Source organism: Rhamphochromis longiceps, linkage group LG7, assembly GCF_057381845.1.
Source record: "Rhamphochromis longiceps isolate RC_006_pf linkage group LG7, R_longiceps_female_GT1.1, whole genome shotgun sequence".
NCBI classification, from domain to species: domain Eukaryota; kingdom Metazoa; phylum Chordata; class Actinopteri; order Cichliformes; family Cichlidae; genus Rhamphochromis; species Rhamphochromis longiceps.
In genome coordinates this window covers 2,565,298-2,586,021 of record NC_140563.1, presented here as the reverse complement: position 1 = coordinate 2,586,021, position 20,724 = coordinate 2,565,298, and the positions used below count along the sequence as shown (strand labels likewise).

General features: G+C 41.8%; 1 protein-coding gene across 1 annotated transcript in view; it reads right to left on the bottom strand.

The window, feature by feature from the left end:
• Nucleotides 1–20,724, bottom strand: part of LOC146664488 (solute carrier family 66 member 2) — a 61,251-nt gene that overhangs the window by 38,312 nt on the left and 2,215 nt on the right. The window contains exons 2-3 of the mRNA XM_085411588.1: nt 20,031–20,312; nt 19,695–19,828 (exon numbers count right to left, since the gene is read on the bottom strand). Coding sequence (XP_085267714.1) covers nt 19,695–19,828; nt 20,031–20,239 — 343 coding nt within the window. The 5' untranslated portion in view covers nt 20,240–20,312. The remainder of the gene's footprint in view (nt 1–19,694; nt 19,829–20,030; nt 20,313–20,724) is intronic.

Sequence of the window (20,724 nt, the reverse complement as noted above, 5' to 3'; positions counted from 1 at the left end):
CAACATGACGAGCCTTAGAACAATAAGTACGAGTACATTTAAAATGAAATGAAACAAAATTATATACAGTCGGCTCGGATAAAGTGAGATATCCTTGATATCTCACTTTATCCGATAGAAGCAGTACAACACAGCTAAACTGTGCAACCAACCTCAAGTCACAAGGAGCACTTGGCACATGTTTCCATGACTCTTATCCTCCCTCAGTCCTTCTGTGTTTCTCTTACACTGTAAAATCCGTTAAGCAGAGAAAATCAAAATTTAAAAGCTTTTTTTGCTGCCACTGTCCTTCATTTGCCCCAACAGCAGCTGCATAATCCTCTATCTTACCTTGCATGCCCGTTCAATCCGTAAATGTCTTCAACCTTTTTGAAATTCCCAAATTTGGGTAAGTCTGAAGGTAGTTTGGCCTCAAGACACTTCAGCAAGTTCTTTTTTAAGTTGTTTTTTTGCTTAGAATTTGCTGTCTGCAGCAAAATGAAAGCAGAACATTGGTTCAAATTAAGTGCTGTTGTTCTTGTGTTTCACATGTTTTTCAGATACAGGCTGAGTGAGCAGCTGTGCTTTGTTACTGATGCCAGTTGATAAGCCGTCACCCTCTAATCCCAAACACCGAAGCCCGTTTCTAACACACTGACATAAAAGACAAGAAGTCCTCAGTTTCTCCAAAGTAGTCATTTTTTATTCATTCTTTTCTTCTCAGAAACTTTAAAGATAATAACAGACGGATCGGAGTCTGTTTTCAGCAGGAGCAACTTCAGGTGATTCAGATGAAGCAAAACATCCGTGGCCTCGCTTCTACTTTTTTGCAGACTGGCACTTTCAGCCAGTGTTGGCAGCTCATGCTGTCAGAGTAGCACGAGCCTGAGCTGTGAGGACTTGTTTGATACGTCAGAGCACAGAGCTGACGCTGAGCTGCAAAGTCCAGCAAAGTTGACTGTGCTAATGTCCCTTCATGCACCAGGATAAGTATAATAATAGGATAATAGGATAGGATAATAATAACAATGTTTCTGTTGCTCTCGCTGCACTCAGCACATTGCATGAGAAACACATCTGTGAGTCTATGATTGTGTGATGTTCACATACACCTGCTCCCAGACAGAGTCGGCCGTGTAACGTCAGCTTTGTAGCTTACGATAAAAAACAGTTCCTAATGCTGATGTTTGACAGGAATTCATTTGGACCAGACACGCCGATGGGCTTATATGGTGAAGATTTTAGAGTTATGATACCTGTCTCAAACAGTACTACACAATTATTACTATTAATATATCTTCTATCACAGCGGTCCCCAACCCCCTGGCGACGGCCCGGTACCGGTCCGTGAGTCGTTTGGCGCCGGGCCGCGAGACTTGAGGCTCGGGTGTGACATTTATGGTTTTCGGGGTCTTTTCCTGTGTTGTAATTGTGTGTCTCATTTTGAAAGAAATGTTTACACATGACCATAGCGACCAGAGAGCATTATGGGGCAGAGCGGAGGATGTTACTCAGTGTTGTAGGCGCATTTCAGGAGGACGCTGCTAATAAAGTTACACAGTGAATTCATGTTTATTATTATATTTACAAAATACCACATTTTTTGTCTTGGTCGGATCATTTTATTTTGTTGTATTTATCCGCAACACCTTAAAGGCCGGTCCGTGAAAATACTGCCTGGCATCAAACCGGTCCGTGGCTGGGGACAGGCGGGGGACCGCTGAGCTATCAGTTAAAATATTCAGGAGCTGCATTTTAGCAAATTATGTGGCATTTAGTAAGCGTCTGCCCTCTTTACCCATTTCTGTCATTACACGTTACACCAAATATCTCTGCTTAAAAACTCTTCAGATTAAGGCAAAGCTATTAGACATTTTGAAGTGGATGTAGGCAGACAACAACATCCAAATGTCCTGGATCACTCAGGCTCCTTCCATTAGCTCCACAGCTCTAAAGCAGCTCCGTTCTGTGTCCACACAGCAGATTCAAAAGGGCTGTGAAAGACTGAACAGTTGGAATTGTCCAGGATGGAGAGTGTCTGATGGATGACAACCAGCATTGAGGCCGAAGCACTGAAATGCTGTGACCTTGGTGCTGAGGATGAAGGAGTGGAGTGAACAGAAGCGAGGAGGTGTGGTGTCAGCGGAGCACTCTACCCACTCTAATCCACACTGCGAGAGCATGACAGACACAGAGAAGCATGAGATCAAATTAACTACACTTTGGCTCTGTTGTTCTCTCGTCCTGTCTTGACGGTCTCTCGCAGACACACAAACACACACATGATGTGCATGCACATACACGGTGCACACATATGTAGAACACAACCTGTTTCCTCTTTTCTCTCCCAACTTTCCGCTTAATGCAGATTCACTCACACACAGATGCTCTAATGCAGTCAAAGCTAAGCGTGTGTGTGAAGGTGATCTGTTCTGATAATAATCAGCTGTTGACCAGATGGAAGAATCAGGAGGTCCAGATAAGGAAAAAGGTACACACTGTTTATTAAAGCTTTACTTCGGCAGATACATTATCAATGGGAGGCTTTCTTTCTGTTCAGATAAGCAGGTGTTAATCAAAGATAAGCAGCAGTACTGTTCTTTGCTGCAGACCACTGGGTGTGACAAAAGCTCTCTTGACCAAACAACATGACCTTCATGGCAGAGATGTGCTACGTGGGCCGTGTCTGTGTATTAGTCTAAGGGTTATGTTGGAAGAAGACCTCTTAATGCTTTAATGCTGTGCTTTATTAATATGTGCAGATTCCTGGAGGGGAATAAAGCCTTAAGTGAACATATGATATACACAGACCAGCATTACAGGGCAAAGACTTCACAGCACTTGCAAAAATAGAATGTATTGACATTACAACATTATGTAATGTCATGTAATGTTAAGCAACAGAATTAGGAGCGTTCATAAACCACGTTCAACCCTCCCACATGTCTAAAAACTCTGTTCACATTAAATAACTGGACTTTCCTTTGAAATACTGGAAAATATCAGACATGCAGCTACACAAAAGCATTAAGGCTGCAGGACGACTTTTAGCTGATCTATGCAAATCTGTACCAATGGCGCATGTAAACATGTTGGGATTCACATGCCTGCAAACTCAGGAAGCTGATACAGCGTGGTTAACGCCGTAGATGTTTGAACAGCCCTGCACATTCCCCGCTCGGTCACAGAGCTAGGAGTGAGGTCGTGCACGCCGTGACTGCGTGGATCACATGACATGAGCAACAGCGGCGAGAGCTCCATCTACGTCACCGCCGCGACCCCCCTGCAGCAGGAACACAGACCTGATGCATGAAAATATAATCAGGCATGTTTTGCAATAGGCTGACAAATGCAGCGTTATATTTGTACAGCTGCACTTTTGTCAGAAGTACTTGAAGCGTGCAGATGGAGAATGCAATAAAAATGTTATCATTTTATAAATGAATCCAAATGCTCTCACAGCTCGTACAAAGATGTAAAGGAATAAGAAGAATCGTACCTGACAGTGTGATCTTCTGCCAGATGTGCATTCATGTTCAAAAGCAAAGAAATTAAAAAAAAATGTTTCCGTAGATCCAGACAACAAAGACAACAAAGACAACAATAACAACGACGTGCGTCAACTGGAAGTGATACACGAGTTGGCAACTTTAGCGAGATACACAGGACGTCTGTATCCACAGTGTTACACACACACACACACACCTACACACACACACACACCTACACACACACACACACACAGGTATAATTATCACATTACTCAGTCAGAGAGCACAATTACAAGCACAGCTGCAACATTAAGTCATTATTTCGCTGAGAAACATTGTTCAAAGTTAGCGCCCACAGCAATTTAATGAGCGTTTATCAGCAGCTCTTGATACCAGGTGTCCACAGAGCAGATGTTCTGCTACTGCAGCAAACAACAGCAGATATGCCAAGTACATAACAAATACACACTTATAAGCATGAAATTGTGTTATGTTCTTGTGTTTGCAGCCCTGATGTTGTCAATCAGAGGGAGGTTATCTGCTTCAGCTGGCTTTTTTAACATTTCTACACAGCGGAGAAAAACATGGGCGACTACTGACTGCCAAAGGCTAATAAGCTGAATCTGGGCTTATCTTTAGGTGCAAACATAGCGCTTCATACGAACCCTAAAGGACCTCAGCCGACGGCGAAAAGATTTCCGCAAAAAAATCTTCTCAAAAGTCATCACTCAACACTCTGTCAGACACTGATCTAAATAACAGGCGACGTGCATCGGTGCTCGTTGTCATACCGGTACGGACAGAAGCCTGAGCAGCAGCAGCCTGAGCATCAGCAGCCGGGCAGGTGCTGCGAGATTGCATCAGTGTCCACTTGTTTCAACAGAGTAGATGAATGAAGAAAGATTTATAGGGTTGGAGAGATGAGCAGGAAGTAAAAATAAATTAAAAAGTTCGTGCAAATAATGCAAAAAAGGATGTTGGAGAAAACAGACAGACGACTTACTGTAGAGAGAATATTTTACTTTTTCTGAGGAATCTCAGCTGATGATTGAATGTGTCGCCTGCTTACGACAGAGCGACTCTGACGTTAACTGCAGAGCCAAGTTACATATCCAAACATTCAAACAGCATTTTGGTTTCCAGACTCAAAACTTCTTTTTCTCCTAAATCTAAGAGAAGAAAATCAATCGTCTAAAAGCGGAACGGAAAACTCAATAACAGCACGGCGTAAAGTTCACAGCGTGAACTCGAAAAGGTTTAAATCATGGCCGCACTGCACTTTGTGCCATGTGTTAAATGACTCGCGCGACATTCAAATAATAATTAAACATTGCCAATCGCTGCCTTATTAAGCATCAGTGTGTACTAACACTGTCTGTGCTTCCATCGCTTCTGATAAACCGGAGCTGTTTGTGGAGTGCCTGCTTTCAGAAAACTGTGGAAGCAGCAAGAGATTAAAAATTACTCATCCAAACAAGAACGAGCATAAACAAACAATAATGACACTCGCATCACCTGGTTGTCTGTTTTTGTCTCTGTGATATCCTGTTTCCTCAGTGGCATTGCAGTTTGTCTATCTTTCTATCACTGTCTTATGATATTAGTGGTGTGTGTGTGTGTGTGTGTGTGTGTGTGTGTGTGTGTGTGTGTGTGTGTGTGTGTGTGTGTGTGTTTGTTTCAGGGCAGTCCTCCAGGCACCGATGTTCTCAGGAAGCGCTGTGTGACATGCTGGAGACGAGTCTAGCATCTCGTAGATGGCAGAGTGCCCAGGGCGCAGCATCACCTCTCCAATTAGGACAGCAGGAAAGCTCCCTGCTACATCATCTACTACACACCACTGGAAGTTCCTGCTCCTGTGCAAAAATTATTATCTCTAAATTGTTGTAGAGTTAACACTGAAAACTTTGGCAGATTTGACTTTGTGGCAAGTTTGAGGTGGAGCTCAAACTGTTGTGACTCGTGTGGTTGACACGAGGACTACGCGTTAAATCGTGTCACAAACTTCAAAAACAGGCTAGAAATGACATATTTGGCCAAATATCCACATAAATGTGGATACTGATAAGGAAGAGTGAATATTCTCAGGACAAAACCCTCCTCACATGGAGACCACCGAACACTTTGTTCAAAACGACTCCATGTCCAGACATTTGCGTCCTCACACCCACAGTGGAATGTCAAAAAAAGTTCAGGGCTACAGTAAAAGCAGGTTCGGTCTTAGTGAGAGGCAGAAAGTTTTCTAATGAGAGAGCCTGAGGGCTTTTAAAATTTGTCTCATATTCCCTCTGATCACGCCTGATCAGAGCGCAAAACCTGAGCGGTGAGAGCGCGAAGGAGGAACGGCTGAGGCCAACTGCATTTCAGCACAACTGGATGAGGAAATAATGAGCTTAAACCTCACAGCAATCAGTGTTTATTACGCAGCATCATTGTCTTTGGGAAGCAAATGACTAAAACACTAATACGGACCCACGAAGAACTGTGAGGTGTTTGTAGCAGCAGCATAGAAGGAATTCTTAGAGGTGCCAGCTGTCCATGATCAGCATTTTTAATGTACAGCGCTATGAAGACGCATTTCCCCCGTCATACGTTTTTGGGCGTATTTGCCACAATTACATGTTTCAGACCATCAAACAAATATCGTTCAACTAAAGACAAAAAATGAAGTTTTTAAATGACGATTTCACTGCTGCCTGACCAGTGTGCAAAAGTCATTTCCTCCCTTTTAAAATCATGAATTAACTGTTATTATAAAACTGAGTTCCAATTGGCTGGATCTGATTACTGTTAGACATGATGAATCAAGACATTACGTGTCTGACAAAGTGAAGGAGGAAAGATCTCGAAAAAGCAACACATCGTGCCACTAACTAAAAACAACTATCAGCATCATCTATCAGTCTGGAGTGGGTTACAAAGCCACATCTAAGGCTTTGGGACTCCATCAAACCACAGTGGGAGCCATTATCCACAATGGAGAGAAAGCCTCTGGAGGGACAGCGGTGAACCTTCACAGGAAGGGAAAATTACTCCAAGAGCACATCAATGACGGATCCAGGAGGCCAAAATAGAGCCAAGAACAAAAGAACTGCAGGCATCACCTTGCCTCAGTTAAGATCAGTCTTAAAGAAAGGTGGGAAAAAATGAGCCAAATGGCATCCACAGGAGAGTTCCAAGGCAAAAAGCACACCGATGACTGAAAAGGATACTTCACTCATTTCAGTTCACATGATCTCAGAATGGTAGCGTGGACACTGATGATAGTGTGGTGTTTGCTTTCTGTTTCAGGACCTGAAAGTTCCCGTAACCGATGAAACCATGAATGTATTTTATACCAGGAGAATGAGCAGCGATCAGTTCATACCCTGGAAATTCGAAGGCACTCAGGTACTGCAGCGTGACAAAGTTTGGAAACACCTGAAAATCCACCTCTAAATGGCTAAAAAAGAAAAAATAACAACCAATGAAAACTTTGGAAAGGCCCAGTCAGAGTCAGACTTTCATGCTTGAAAAACCTCCAGTGTGGCTGAATTAAAACAAGTCTACAAAGAAGAGTGGGCCAAAATGTTTCCACAGTGATGCAAAAGACTCACTGCCAGTTATCACAAACACCACTGCTGTTGTTGCTGCCAAGGGTGGCAAAACCAGTTATCAGGTTTAGGGGGGAATTACTTACACAGAGCCAGGTAGACTCGGGTTGCTTTTTCCCTTAATTCATTCAGAAATGCATTCATTAATACATAAACCATAATTTTGAAACTTTTTATTTGGGATATCTTTGTTTCATAGTCAAATTTGCAAAAAAATAAGAAATCGAGTACAGAAAAATAATTTTCCAGCTAACTGTATTTGTGAGTCTGGTGTGTTTATATCTGTATAATCAGTTTGACTCAGACGAGCCACTAAAACAAATCTTTCTTTCCAGACATCTCAGACAGACAGATGAGAGCGGAAAACGGATAGACACCGACAAGGAAGCCAGCTAATTATCAGCTATTGGCTGATCAGGATACACAGCATAGAGCGTATCAGGAGCTAGCACCATGACGGAAAACTGAGAAGGAAAAAGATGATAAAGAAAAGTGGTTTCAGTTCTTTCTTGAGTATAAATCAGAACAAACAACATTTACACGAGTGGTAATTTTATATTTCATTCTTTGTAATTCATAGAGCACCATCTCATTTACCTAACTTACATGGTATTGCCTTCATCTTCAGTTAGCATCTACCTGGACTGATAGATGGAGGTCGTCACTGACATAACACACACACACCCTCACAGATGTACAACACCCCCTGAGATTGTCCTTCTCTCACACACACACACACACACACACACACACACACACACACACACACACACACACACACACACACACACACACACACACGTAGCAGACCACACTAACAGATGGGTAGATGTCCGAACCTCTCTTTAGGCACACACACTTGTCAGGTTATGTAGTGGAGACGGATGTGATGGATGCTATCTGTTTGTCAGGTCTTCTCCGTAGTGTTGGTCTAATGAGGCGACACCCTGTCCTGACTGACACAACCAGGTCAACAGGGTCAGAGACAACTCTGTGAATTACTAACCCACATCCATAAATAACCACAAGGTATCAGGACAGACCAGAGGGGTTTCTCTTCTGTTAGCAAAGCCCTGCAGGGCATCAGGTAGTTCAATTAAAACATGCATTCTGATTTAAACTCGATCCAAGTTTCAGAAAACGTCTCTAAAAGAAGACTGATGGAGCTGCTCCATGGGCAGAATCAAACCAGCTGACAAGCTGCTGTAAACTTTACACTGAGGCACAGCTATGGGCAGACATGTTGGTTTAGAACAGGGGTAGGCAACTCCAGGCCTCGAGTGCCGGTGTCCTGGAGGTTTTAGATGTGTCCATGATCCATCACAGCTGATTTAAATGGCTAAATGACTCCTCAGCATTTCTTGAAGTTCTCCAGAGGCCTGGTAATGAACTAATCATTTGATTCAGGTGTGTTAACCCAGGGTGCGATTTAAAACCTGCAGGACACTGGCACTCGAGGCCTGGAGTTGCCTACCCCTGGTTTAGAAGAACCAAATCCTCTCTTCGGAAGAAATTCAGAGTGGATGCCGCGTAAGACGTGTTGACAATTTGACCGGACAGCAGGCTAATGCGTGCGTACAACTGGAGTATAAAAGAGCTACAAAAACATTTTTTGCCTGTTGCAGCTGAAAAGTTTTACATGGGTGTGAAATAATCAGAAAAAGTCAGGTCCTGAGTGGTGAACCAATCCTTTTTTTCCCCCAGAGTATGAAAAAACTTCACACTGTCACAGACAATTTGCCAATATTGTAAATGGAATCATCTGAAGCCATATGAATGCATGATTATTCCCGACAGTGCCACCAGGCTCCATATCACAGCACTGATCTGAAAGAGCCACATTATCAAAGACTTTCTTATGTGCACATGTGACCCATGAAAAAGCCTGTTGCACCAGTACTGTTCCTGCTAGGTTTATGTGTTACATGGTACAAATCTAAAAAGCCCATAAACTTTGAAAAATGCTAGCTGCATGATTGGGAACAAACCGCCCCTGAGGGATGAACCGTCGCCTGGTCCATGAGACCAATGGAAGAGTCGCCAATGTTCTGGTTTTATTACCAACCAAAAACCTACTGCTCCTGTTGCAAATGCAATATATAAAAATAAATGAATAAAGCCTTATCAAATCCAAAACTAATTATAACACTTATCTCTCGTCTCAAAAATGTTTTCTCATTGCTACTTTCCTTTGAGCTTCCGGGAACAAAAATTATCACTGCAAATACCCCCCCCCCCCCCCCCCTCGTTTTATTTGCATTTTTATCTATCCTGTTGGAGTAATCCAGTATGCCTGGCTGCTAATAAAACACCTCTCACCTAGCTGACTTCATTTGACTTGCTAATAAAACTCAGCTGTTATCGGGGCTTTAATTAAAATACATCACTTTGAAAGTGAGCAAAACACTTTTTTCCTGTTGCAGGATATGTAAATTCAATTTAGGCTGCACATAATCTCGGTCAATGTTTGTTACACCTGATTTGTGCCACCGCAGTGATGCAGATGTGCGTGAGCAGCGGTTTTCATTTAATGCACTGCTCTGTGAGTGTGTTACTGTTGTGGTATGTTGGGCAGAGCCTGAAACTGCAAGTTATTTGTTCAGCACATCATGTGAAGCACCTTTAATACTGAACGACACACAGAGTCCATCGTTGGACGGTGTCTGGTCGTTCAGCTTGTGTGCCCTTATAGGTGAATAAAAACGAACATAGGAAAATAAAGACAGTACACAGTAGAATTAGTCTTGAGACCACACAGTTTTTATCTGAAAAAAGATACTTTCTTAATATGATAATGAAAACAAGTTGAGGGTTTACACCAGAGAACAGTGAACAGAAGTCATTTACTGCAGGAGGAATAGGGCTGCCAACTTTTACCTGCAATAATTCAGTTGCACTGCTCTTGAACGGGCATCCAGATGAATCTCATGCACAGGCTAACATTGAGCCCACCCATACATGTGTCTACAGTCATGCTAAATAAATAAAGTATGCATTCTTTCAAATCCAGGATTTCACATATCAGTACATTAGAAAAACAAACAGAAAATTGGTCTGTAGCAGGTTTTACAGTTAGGTCACTGCAACAACATAAGACATACTAGATTGTGCTATTATTATCATTTTTATTATTATTATTGTTTATGCCAAAATATAGAATCAGTGTCTGTTTCTATAGCAATTAGGATGTTAAGTAGCAGCCAACTGCTGTTAACAGAACGTGCTTGCTAATGATTATCTGATCCTGAGCAAGTGTGAGCACCTTTTTTTAAAACAGACGTTTTGGCAGTTTGGTGGTCCGGAGCGTTCCGGCTGTGTGTTAACACAATGCAGTGATCTCACATGAGCAATTGTTGCTGCCCAACAGCCTGGGAAGGATTGCAAGTCAATTTCCAACCAATTTCCAGTCCATCATTCTACAGTCAGAAAGATTATTCACAGGTGGAAAACAGTTCCCAGTCTTCTCAGGAGTGAACATCATAACAATTCCCCCCCTAGGACAGAACATGCAATGCTCAGAGAAACTGCAAAAGAAAAAGAGCTGCGGACTGAGACTCTACAGGTCTCAGTTAGCATGTAAAAAGTAAAAGTTCATGACAGTACAACTAGAAAAAGCCTAAATGTGCATGGCTTGTGTGGAAGGGTTGTCAGGAGAAGTCTCCTTTTGTTCTAAAAAGAACGAGGCAGCGTGGTGAACGCTTGTAAAATTCCACCTAAACAAACCACAAGACCTCTGGAACAATGTCCTTTGGACACTGATAAAGTAGCAAAGTGAAGATATATGGCCATGATGTACGGAGCCAAGTTGGAGGAAAACTAAACACAGCATATTAGCACAAACACCTCACACCAACTGTCAAACACAGCGGTGGTGGAAAGGTGATGATTTGGCAGCCATACAGGACCTGGGCACTTTGCAGAGTTGACGCTGAACTCCTCTGCACACCAAAATGGGCCGAGCTTTAGCCGTCAAGCGACAGGTCAGTGAAACCAAGCACAGCATCAAATCTACAACAGATTGGCTGAAAGAGAAAATAATCAAGGAGCTGCAATGACCTAGTCAAAGTCCAAACTTCAAACTTATTAAAATGCTGTGCCAGACCTTAAAACTAGCGATTTATAAATGAATACCTGCAAACTTCAATAAACTAAAGCAACTTTGTAAAGGAAAGTGGCCCAAAATGCCTCCACAACAATGTGAGAGACTGTTGAAGTCATACAGAATACTTTACTCTAAGGAAATTATGTGGTTACAGTTGCTCCAACAGACTGAACTCAATTCAATTCGATTCACTTCAATTTTATTTTATTTACATAGCGCCAAATCACAACAACAGTCACCTCAAGGCGCTTTAAGGTAGACCCTGCAATAATACATACAGAGAAAACCCAACAATCATATGAGCCCCTATGAGCAGCACTTTGGCGACAGTGGGAAGGAAAAACTCCCTTTTAACAGGAAGAAACCTCCAGCAGTACCAGGCTCAGGGAGGGGCGGGGCCATCTGCTGTGACCAGTTGGGGTAAATAATACAATATTTTACAAAGTTACAAAATATAAGAAATAGCTTTATCCAGAATACTACAGAGATTAAATATATATGATTGAAATTTTACTCTAAACTGTAAAACAACTTATCGCTGCTTAAGGTGGTTCTATAAGCTGCTTAAGCTGCTTAAGCTGCTTAAGGTGGTTCTATAAGCTCAACTTTCCCATACTGCTTCTGTATTTAGCCTTAGTTTTCAAATGTTGTTCATTTGGGTTTTTATTGAAATTATTTTAAGACACACTAAGGACCACATGATTCATCATTGTGTCCTGATACATAAAACATTGGTACCTTTACCTTGACTATATGTGTGGCTAGTTAAAAAAATAAAATAAAACCAAAGGTTTGATGTCACTTTAAAAAACTATTCAAGCTTACTCCTGATATCAAACACAACCTCAGCCCTCATTAGTCTCTTTCTTTGAGATAACCACCACAGTGATTCAGTTGTTGGACAGCTGATAATAACTACAGATAGCATCCACAGCGACTTCACATCAAGTGACAAATCTGCATATAGTTCAGAAAGAGCTGCACAGTATGAGCTGGATATGTAGCAGAGACATAAGACGGAGATTAGAAGAGCTTTGGACACAGACAGTGTACAACAAGCTGACGCTACACAGGCTTACTAGTACACTAAGGGCCCGTTCTTCGTACGTCGCTTACTACATCCAAGATCAAATCATCGCGCTAACTCTGAGCTCGCTATTCCGGTTCCCCGAACACACCTGTTGTTGACGATTAGTATAGCTGGATGAAGTAATGTGAGATCACTGGGTGGCCCAACAGGGGCTACGCATCGATAGTAGAAACATTGATCGGCAACCCTTTGATTGGTCGGCGAAAATGTCGAAGGAGCGCGCTCGGTATTCTTCGGCAGCAGAGCAAGAACTCTTGAGTGAGGGATTTTAGGAGTTTCAGAGTCTAATTAAAACGCAAGGGAACACTGCAAAGGCTGCAAAAGCAAGGAGAGAGGGCTGGCAGAAAGTTGCTGACAAATTAAACTCGTAAGTAATTTAATAATAACAATAATAATGGAGTGGATCTATATAGTGCTCTTCAAGGCACCCAAAGCGTTTTACAATGCCACTATTCAGTCACTCTCACATTCACACACTGGTAGCTGTCACAGCTGCCCTGGGACAGAAGCCAGGCTGCCATATCGCGCCATCGGCCCCTCTGGCCAACACCAGTAGGTGGTAGGGTAGATTTATCATATCACACTATATTATCCAATATTATATTACATTATATTATATTACATTATGTTATATTATATCCCCTTTCACATTAGAGCCACAACAGGACCCACTAGAACATGGGAACAAGTAAAAGTGAAATATAAGAATATTCTACAGAATGGTAATATTTATCACTCATATTGCTTTTCGTCTCTTGGACAGAGACCCTGAAATAATCTGTTTGTTTGTTCATAACAGCAACCAAGAAAAGGGGCAGCGCAAAAAAAGACAGGTGGTGGTCCTGCACCCCCTCGTCAACAAGTTGGTTAAGTGAATAATACCCTCACGGGAAAATCGATATCTCTCAATGAGCACACTGTCGCGCTGAGCTAAAGGATCCTGTCTGTCCCGCAATATACGCTGGATTCTGAGGACTCTCCTTATCAATCTTGCACCTTCCACAATGGGTGGCTCGCGTAAACGGACAGGACATGGCTGCGACAGGCTTCCCAAATCCACCTTCGCTTTTATAGCCGTGGTCTCCCATCTTGATTACACGAAGTAAATTGCAATTGCTACTCTGAAATATGAATTACATCTGTAATAATCACATACATGTAATAGAATGTTAATAGTACATTTCCCTTTTTTAGGGAATGACCTGTATGTATCTGTGTGACATCAATAAAAGGATCAAGTGCTGCATTATCTTTAGTTACATTGATGTTATTTATTTATGGTACAACAGTGGTAAAATATCGCTGTTGCTTTCGTATGAATGACGCGGAAATACCTGCGTGGCCGCGATCTAATCCTGTTTACATAAAGTAAACCTGCTCCCCAGCAGGTTTACGCTTACGGCTCTGTTGCTATGACAGCAAGTCCCGGATGGGCTTCGAAGAACCGAACGATCCAGGATCACGCGAAATCGTCAACAGTCAAATCCGGCTAACTTACTTAGCGAGGTACGAAGAACGGGCCCTAAGTCTGACCTGTGTCTAACTGCTGTGACAGGATAACAGCTTTTGGCTAAAATACAAGGACCGCTCATCCAAATAATTTAAATTCAACAGTGCACTTCCTCGAGGGAACAGAAATATACACCCACCCAGCTCTACAGCAGACCTGATGAACAGATGCTAGAAAACAACAAAGACACACACACACACTTCATTTATTAGAGAGACAACAGTGCATCAGTCTCATTAACTGTGGCCTTCATCAATAACTTCATTAAAACCTTTGTCAGCAAAAGCTGAGCTGTTGGACTGTATGAAACTATGAGTATATGTTAAAGTTGTACTTGAATTAATATTAGTATGTTAACACGAGCAATTTAAGTACAACACGACCATAACTTTGATGTGGAAATTCAAAAATAAGTCAAATATTCAGCTTCCTTCACTTTTTATTTTGATGCGCTGAACCCACAGGTGTGTCTCGTGTCTAATTTCTATCTATTAATTCATTGAAATTGTTACATTCTAAAATCAAGTTAGCAGTATTGTTTCAAAGAACTGCGGCTGCATCTGGCAGCTATGATCTGAATTTATGAGGCAACAGAGGACAGAGTAGCAGTTCATTTTATCACATTAGAGACGGTGATTCGTGAACACTTCAACAATTCCTATCATGCTTCCACTGTCTTGAGTGATAATGCTTTTAGGGAAGACCACAGGGTCAACGCTAGTTATCAAGAGCCCCGCCTCTTCTGTTTATAGTGAGGTAAGGTAACAAACAGAATGTTAAACAGCAGCTGTTGCTAACTTTCAAACGCGCTTTCTTCACACAAACGTAAGCTGTAAGTACAACGTTAAATGTGTGTGCTTTACCCGTTTCAGCCAACAGAGGAGGATGTTGTTCAGCTTTTATGGTGTTCCACTTTCAGTGACCTCACAGTAGCTCAGTAATTACACTTCATTAGATATTCTTGACTTGTTTTAAATCAAGTTTTTTTTATCCAGCCCCAGAATTCTCTTCTTTCACATACTCAGAGTTACTGTCTGCACCAATCTGACACTTAGCCTGAGGTCACGTGTGTCTTTGAATATATTCAGACCCCTTACTTCTCTATCTGGCTTCAAACTCCTGCATTATAAGGCCAGGACTGCTAATGTGGCACCCTGGGGCAGGTACTGAAGACTTTGCAAAGTCATAACTCTGAGTGAGCACAGGCAGAGACTATGACAAAGACTCAAGAACACATTTTAACCACAAATATATGAAGTTTCACCTCTATGAACGATTATGCAAAGGGCATCAAAATGGGCAGAGTAACAATGCTGATGCAGACGAAAAACAGATTCTGTTTTCTGCTGACTTTTCATCCTGATATCACTGCATCATCAATGGATTAAGGAGACAGAAAGAGCTACTGTATAGGATGCAAACACACACACACACACAGACACACCTTACACATCTAGTACAAAAACAATAAATAATAATGAAGGTGACCTGACGAGAAAATCCAGGCTGTGTAGTTGTGTTTGTTATCTCTTAGCTTGGCTTCACTTCTAAAGTCTGAGCACTCCTGGTGAGATAGTCTGAAGAAACTTCCAGACTGTGCTACAGTTTGTGCATAAAGCCAAAAACAGCACTTCCTTTTTCACATGCCATGATGTAGTTACTGGCACTCTTTGGTTGTTTATAAGAAAGCCGGAGTAAAAAAAAGTGTGGGCATAAAACTTGCACAACAAGCTCATCCTTGAAAGAAGCGAGCTTGCTCATCTGACTGACATTTCTCTTTGTCGTGCCATTCTGGCAACAACTTTATACAATTACCTGTTTTCACGTATACAATACAAAAGCAGGAGGCACTGTTACCGGGCAACAATGGCTTTACACCTACCCTTTGAGGAGAAAACAATTACAAATTTTTACTATTAACCACATCTTAGTGACAGAAACACAAAAAGGAACTCCCAGTCACCAGTTTCAAACCTATTTGGAGACGCCTAACTGTGATTCTCATAAGCAGTGGTACTTTCCTTAATTCAGTAATCACATGACAGGTGATGCGCTTGTAGGAGGAAGTTTGTTGGGCATCTTTCTTTGCCTTTAGACAATAATTCTGATGGCAAAAGAACCAAACGGGACAGGCGCAAGAAAAAAAAAAGGAGGGGGTTCTGGTAATAATGCCGGGAGCAGAGTTTTGAACCAGTTGAAGCTTATGGAGGGATTTTTGGGGGAGACCATGCAAGAGAGAATTACAATAGTCAATGCGGGAGGTAACGAGACTATTAAACAAGAATGGACGCAGACTGGGTGGAAAGAGAAGGACGTAATCGGTTAATGTTGCATAGATGGAAATAAGCAGAACAGGTGAGATCACTGATGTGAGATTTATAGGACAGTGAACTGTCTAGGATGACACCAAGGCTCTTAACCTGAGGAGAAGGGAAAACTGTGGAGTTATCAACAGTGAGAGTGAAATGATTTGCCTTCAGTGGGCTGGATTTAGTGCCGACAAGAAGGAGTTCAGTTTTATCCTCATCGAGCTTTAGAAAATTAGGATTTTAATTCCGATAAACATTCTATAAGAGAAGGTGGGAGGGAGGAATCAGGCCAGCAGGAGAGATTTAACTGGGTGTCATCAGCAAAACAGTGAAAGGAAAGATGAAATTTATGGAAAATGGTACCAAGAGGGAGGATGTATGTTATGAAGAGAAGAGGGCCTAAGACTGTACGTTGGGGTACACCAGAACTGACCGGGAATAGACGAGAGCGGAATGATTTGAGTTTAAAAAACTGGAAGCGGTCAAGGAGATATGATTGGAACCAGGCTGGGGGTGTGTCGGAGACGCCAAGAGAGGAAAGTCTGTTTAGAAGGAGAGATCGTGTCGAAGGCTGAACTCAGATACAAAAGGACAGGAAGGCTGAGAAGACCAGAGTCAGCTCTGAGTAAAACATCATTAGTGAACCATAGCCTAAATGGCACAGTGGTCTACAGATCTTCAGGGGTGGAGATATGCACATTATGCTAATGTTTTGGACACAAGGTTGTGAAATCCAGAAGAAAAAACAAACCCATCTCCTGTGCACGATATCAAATCTCAGCATCCAGCTTCAATGGCAGCGTGCTAACACACGAAGCAGCTGTCGAGTGCTCTTTCACCAGCTGTTTTCAGCTTTGTGATAAGAACTAAATACTGAAAGGAGATCATTGATAAGTCTTCACTGTCAGGATATCCATATATACATGTAGATGGAAAGTTTCATATTATATAGGCAATTAAGTGACAGTGCTTCCTATGTGATGCTGAGGAGTAATGCAAAAAGTAATGTAATGAGCAATTCATAAATTACTTTCTATAAAGCGTAAAAAGGTAAGTAATACACTGGACTATGTAATATTGTAATAAGAGCAATGTTATAAAAGAAACATTTCACTATATCTTAATGTATTTAGGAACGCAACAACAATGTGTTGGTATAGCCAACAGAAAAGAAAGAAAAAAACTTTCAGCACTGCAAAATTTTAATCTTTTTTTTTAACTGTGGGAGAATGACACTCACAGGAGACATGCAGTTCTCTGTTTGGCCTCAGTCAGTCAGGTTATGTTCTGCTCGAGTGTGCTTTGAGGCAGTGGAAATGAGGTTAGTAGGCAGATGACAGAAGTTGGCATTAAAGCAAGTGGATCAGAGATGACCTCAGCATGGACTCTGGCAGTCTCAGATATCTGTTCATAAAAGTAGAAGTTAAGGAAAAGAAGTGGGAGCCCTTGAAACTGCAACAGAAGGATCGACAGGAGGAGGAGATGGGAGAGTAGAAGAACAGTGGAGGAAGGTGTGAGAAAAAGAAGAAGAGAAAAATAAAGAGCAGTCAGGACTTCTGAGCGAGGAGCTAAGAAATGAAGGAGCCACAAAAATAGCTCCGTGTTTGTAAACCACGCCGACATGCATCATGGTTAGAAGTAACTATTTTACATAGAGATGACCCTGATCTGTTGGAAAGACTTTGCACAAGAAACGTGGAGGGAAGAGCAGGCAGCTGGGGAGAAGAGCCGTTCTGATCTATTCTTGTCCCGACCCCACCATCCCCCATCGCAACTGGACCTCAGAGCTGCCCTTAAGAGAGAGCGAGGGGCTTAATGTGAAAGAGTGTTCATGATGTGTTTTATCTGATAGTGTGATTAAAAAATAAAGATCGCTTTAAATCAATCGCTCTGTTTCCTCTGATTAACAGTTTACGCCTCAGTGGCTTGCAGGCAGAATTGTTGTTCACTGCTACACGTTCACAAACAGCCTATATGGAAATCAGACGATCCACCTCCACTTACAATAAACTATTTTATTCACCACAAAAACTGTTTGGCGTAGGCTGAAATAATATAAACAGAGGGGGGAGGGGGCTGCTGATGAGTAATAGATCAGTTCTTTGTAAAGGCAAGAGAAGCACAGTCTAACATAAAGATGATCATTACTCTCCTGTCTAAACACACACACACTCAGTCTGTAGTTCCTCAATCAAAACTCATTTAGAGGGATTTGCCTCTGACAGCCTAACAAACAGACATGCTTTCTGCTCGTCTTTACAAAGAAATATTCTCCCTGTTTCATATCCATCAACCTAAAATCAGTTATCGTGATTTATGTCTTTAATAACACGTTGTGCTCTGCATGATCAGACTATTACAAGATTCCATTATTCAGTTTTACTTCGTTGTCTAATAAAACAAAAAAAGAAAAACTGCACTAAGATTGAATTTCTTTCAGGATATTTGGCAATCAACTCGAGCGTCTGTAAAAAAAAAAATTACCTATAAAAGACAGCAGCCTATAAAAATAGACCCTGTAAATAATCTTGGTTGGGTTCCCCGTCTTGGCATCACACACACACACACACACAATTCAGAGGAGACACTGATATTGGTGCGCTTAATCTTAGCTCACATCATCTGCTCTCACTCTGTACCAATACGTCATCCACAGCCTCCTAAGAAACACATTCACATGCTTGTGTTTCCATCACATTTCTTATACTTCGTGCACACACACTCTAAGAAGAGATATCCTGTAATTCACAGGGTGGGATGGGCCGACATTCTGCAGACCTGCTGCCTGTGCACCTTAAATCAAATCTTTACCTTGCTGTACTCTATAATTCATGTTATGAAGACATATTTGTCACAATGCCACCATGTAACCCGGCTTATTTCCACACAAACTGACTAATGGCTGTTTTAGACGTCTGCGGTAGCGTCTACGACGTAACCTACGTTTAGTGGTCGACGTTGTTGCCGACATTTATACTTGTGCTGGTGCATATTCACCTTATGGTTGAGTCCTGGTGCTTTACATGCAGTGCCAGCAAATAGAAACAAATAAAGTGCCTTGTTCATCCCTTCACATCAATTTGGACAATTTCAGTGATCTCACTCCAGAATTTTGCTTTTATATTAGTTTCCATTTTTTTACATTGAGACAGTGATTATTGATAAATTAAAAACTAGTTGCAGGCTGCATGAACATGACATGTAGTTACATTTTGAGGGAGGTGCACTTCAGGTTATGCCATAAGGTTAAAGAAGGGTTTGCAGTTATAGTGGATGGTCTCTGTTTGGCTTTGCACTTCTTACACATTCTTTAACGTGATATTTTAATGATATTTCAAGCTTTACTGTGTTCAGTGTGTTTGCGTATTCGTCACACTGGAAACTGAAAAGAAGAATTCAATATACAGAGGACAAGTCAGAATATAAAAAAGTAGCTCTCATAGGTAAGGTGTTTTGAGAACAGCAATCTTGCAATGTTAGCTTTTCCACTAGCTCCCTCTTTTGGAAAGAAGCAGGAGTTCTCGCCTAAAACTGCTGACACAGGGAAGCATTGAATGTTGGATGCGTCACTTGCTGTAATTGTAAATGCTCATGACAGTGATTGCATGGTAAGCTGCGGTTACCTGAAAGGCGATGCTGCTTGGTGCTTACTCTGTTGGCGTTTTGCACAGTGCAACAAAGGTGGAGCATGGCAAACATGGTGAGAATCATGACCACACTCTGAAGCAGCAGGGTCAGCTCAAACTGCTTCCCTATCCTGCAAGAACAAGACCAAGGCAACCAAAATCAATCAGGACTTTAGATACAGAGCTCTTATAGATCAGCATGTAGTCCGGTAGGATCAGCTGTATTTAAATACAGAGCCTCAAGGCTGACATGACAGGTTAGCACCTTTAAAAGGAATAAAACAGAAAAGCAAAAGGATAAAAATTATGAGTAAAGAACAAATGCTTTCTTACCAGAAAAATATACGCAAGATGTTAGCTATGAGCAGCACCAGACAGACTCTGGTGGAGAATCCCTCAGTGTTGCTGCTTTTCTGGATCTCCTGATATTGCGGCACATAAGGCAGGGCTCCCCCAAACACCATTACGAATGATGCCAGCCAGGAGAGCAGCGTCCACGAGCCCTCCATGTCCTCCTCCTGGAGAACCACCTCGGCATCCATCACAGCAAGGGAATATTACGAGTGTTCAGGAGGTGGATGAGTAGCAGTAGGAGATCTGACAGACAGCAGGCCACTGTCAGAGAGTCAAAGTAATGGGAGGTCAGCAGCGTTATCATTAATGGGCATTATGAGGCGCCCAGAGTCACTAACCAGAGATTAACATTGCCCGAGTGCAATTAAATGCCTCATTCTTATATCTCACATCACAATTTTCATGTTTATTTCCAGCACTAAATCTCTTACAGGAAAGTAGCCCGTGCATGATGACCAAAACAACCAAACTTACATAAAACATGAAGCAATATACTTTCATATTAGAGCCAAAATGATCTCAGTCAGCTGATTCTGGCCTATCAATGCACACATACAAGGCAGGCATAATACTGCTTTTAAGCTTCTTTATGCAGAACATAATGTTGAAGTAGACAACTATGTCATTGTTGCATAGTCTGTTACAGTTTCACATATTTGCTGGTTGATTAGTC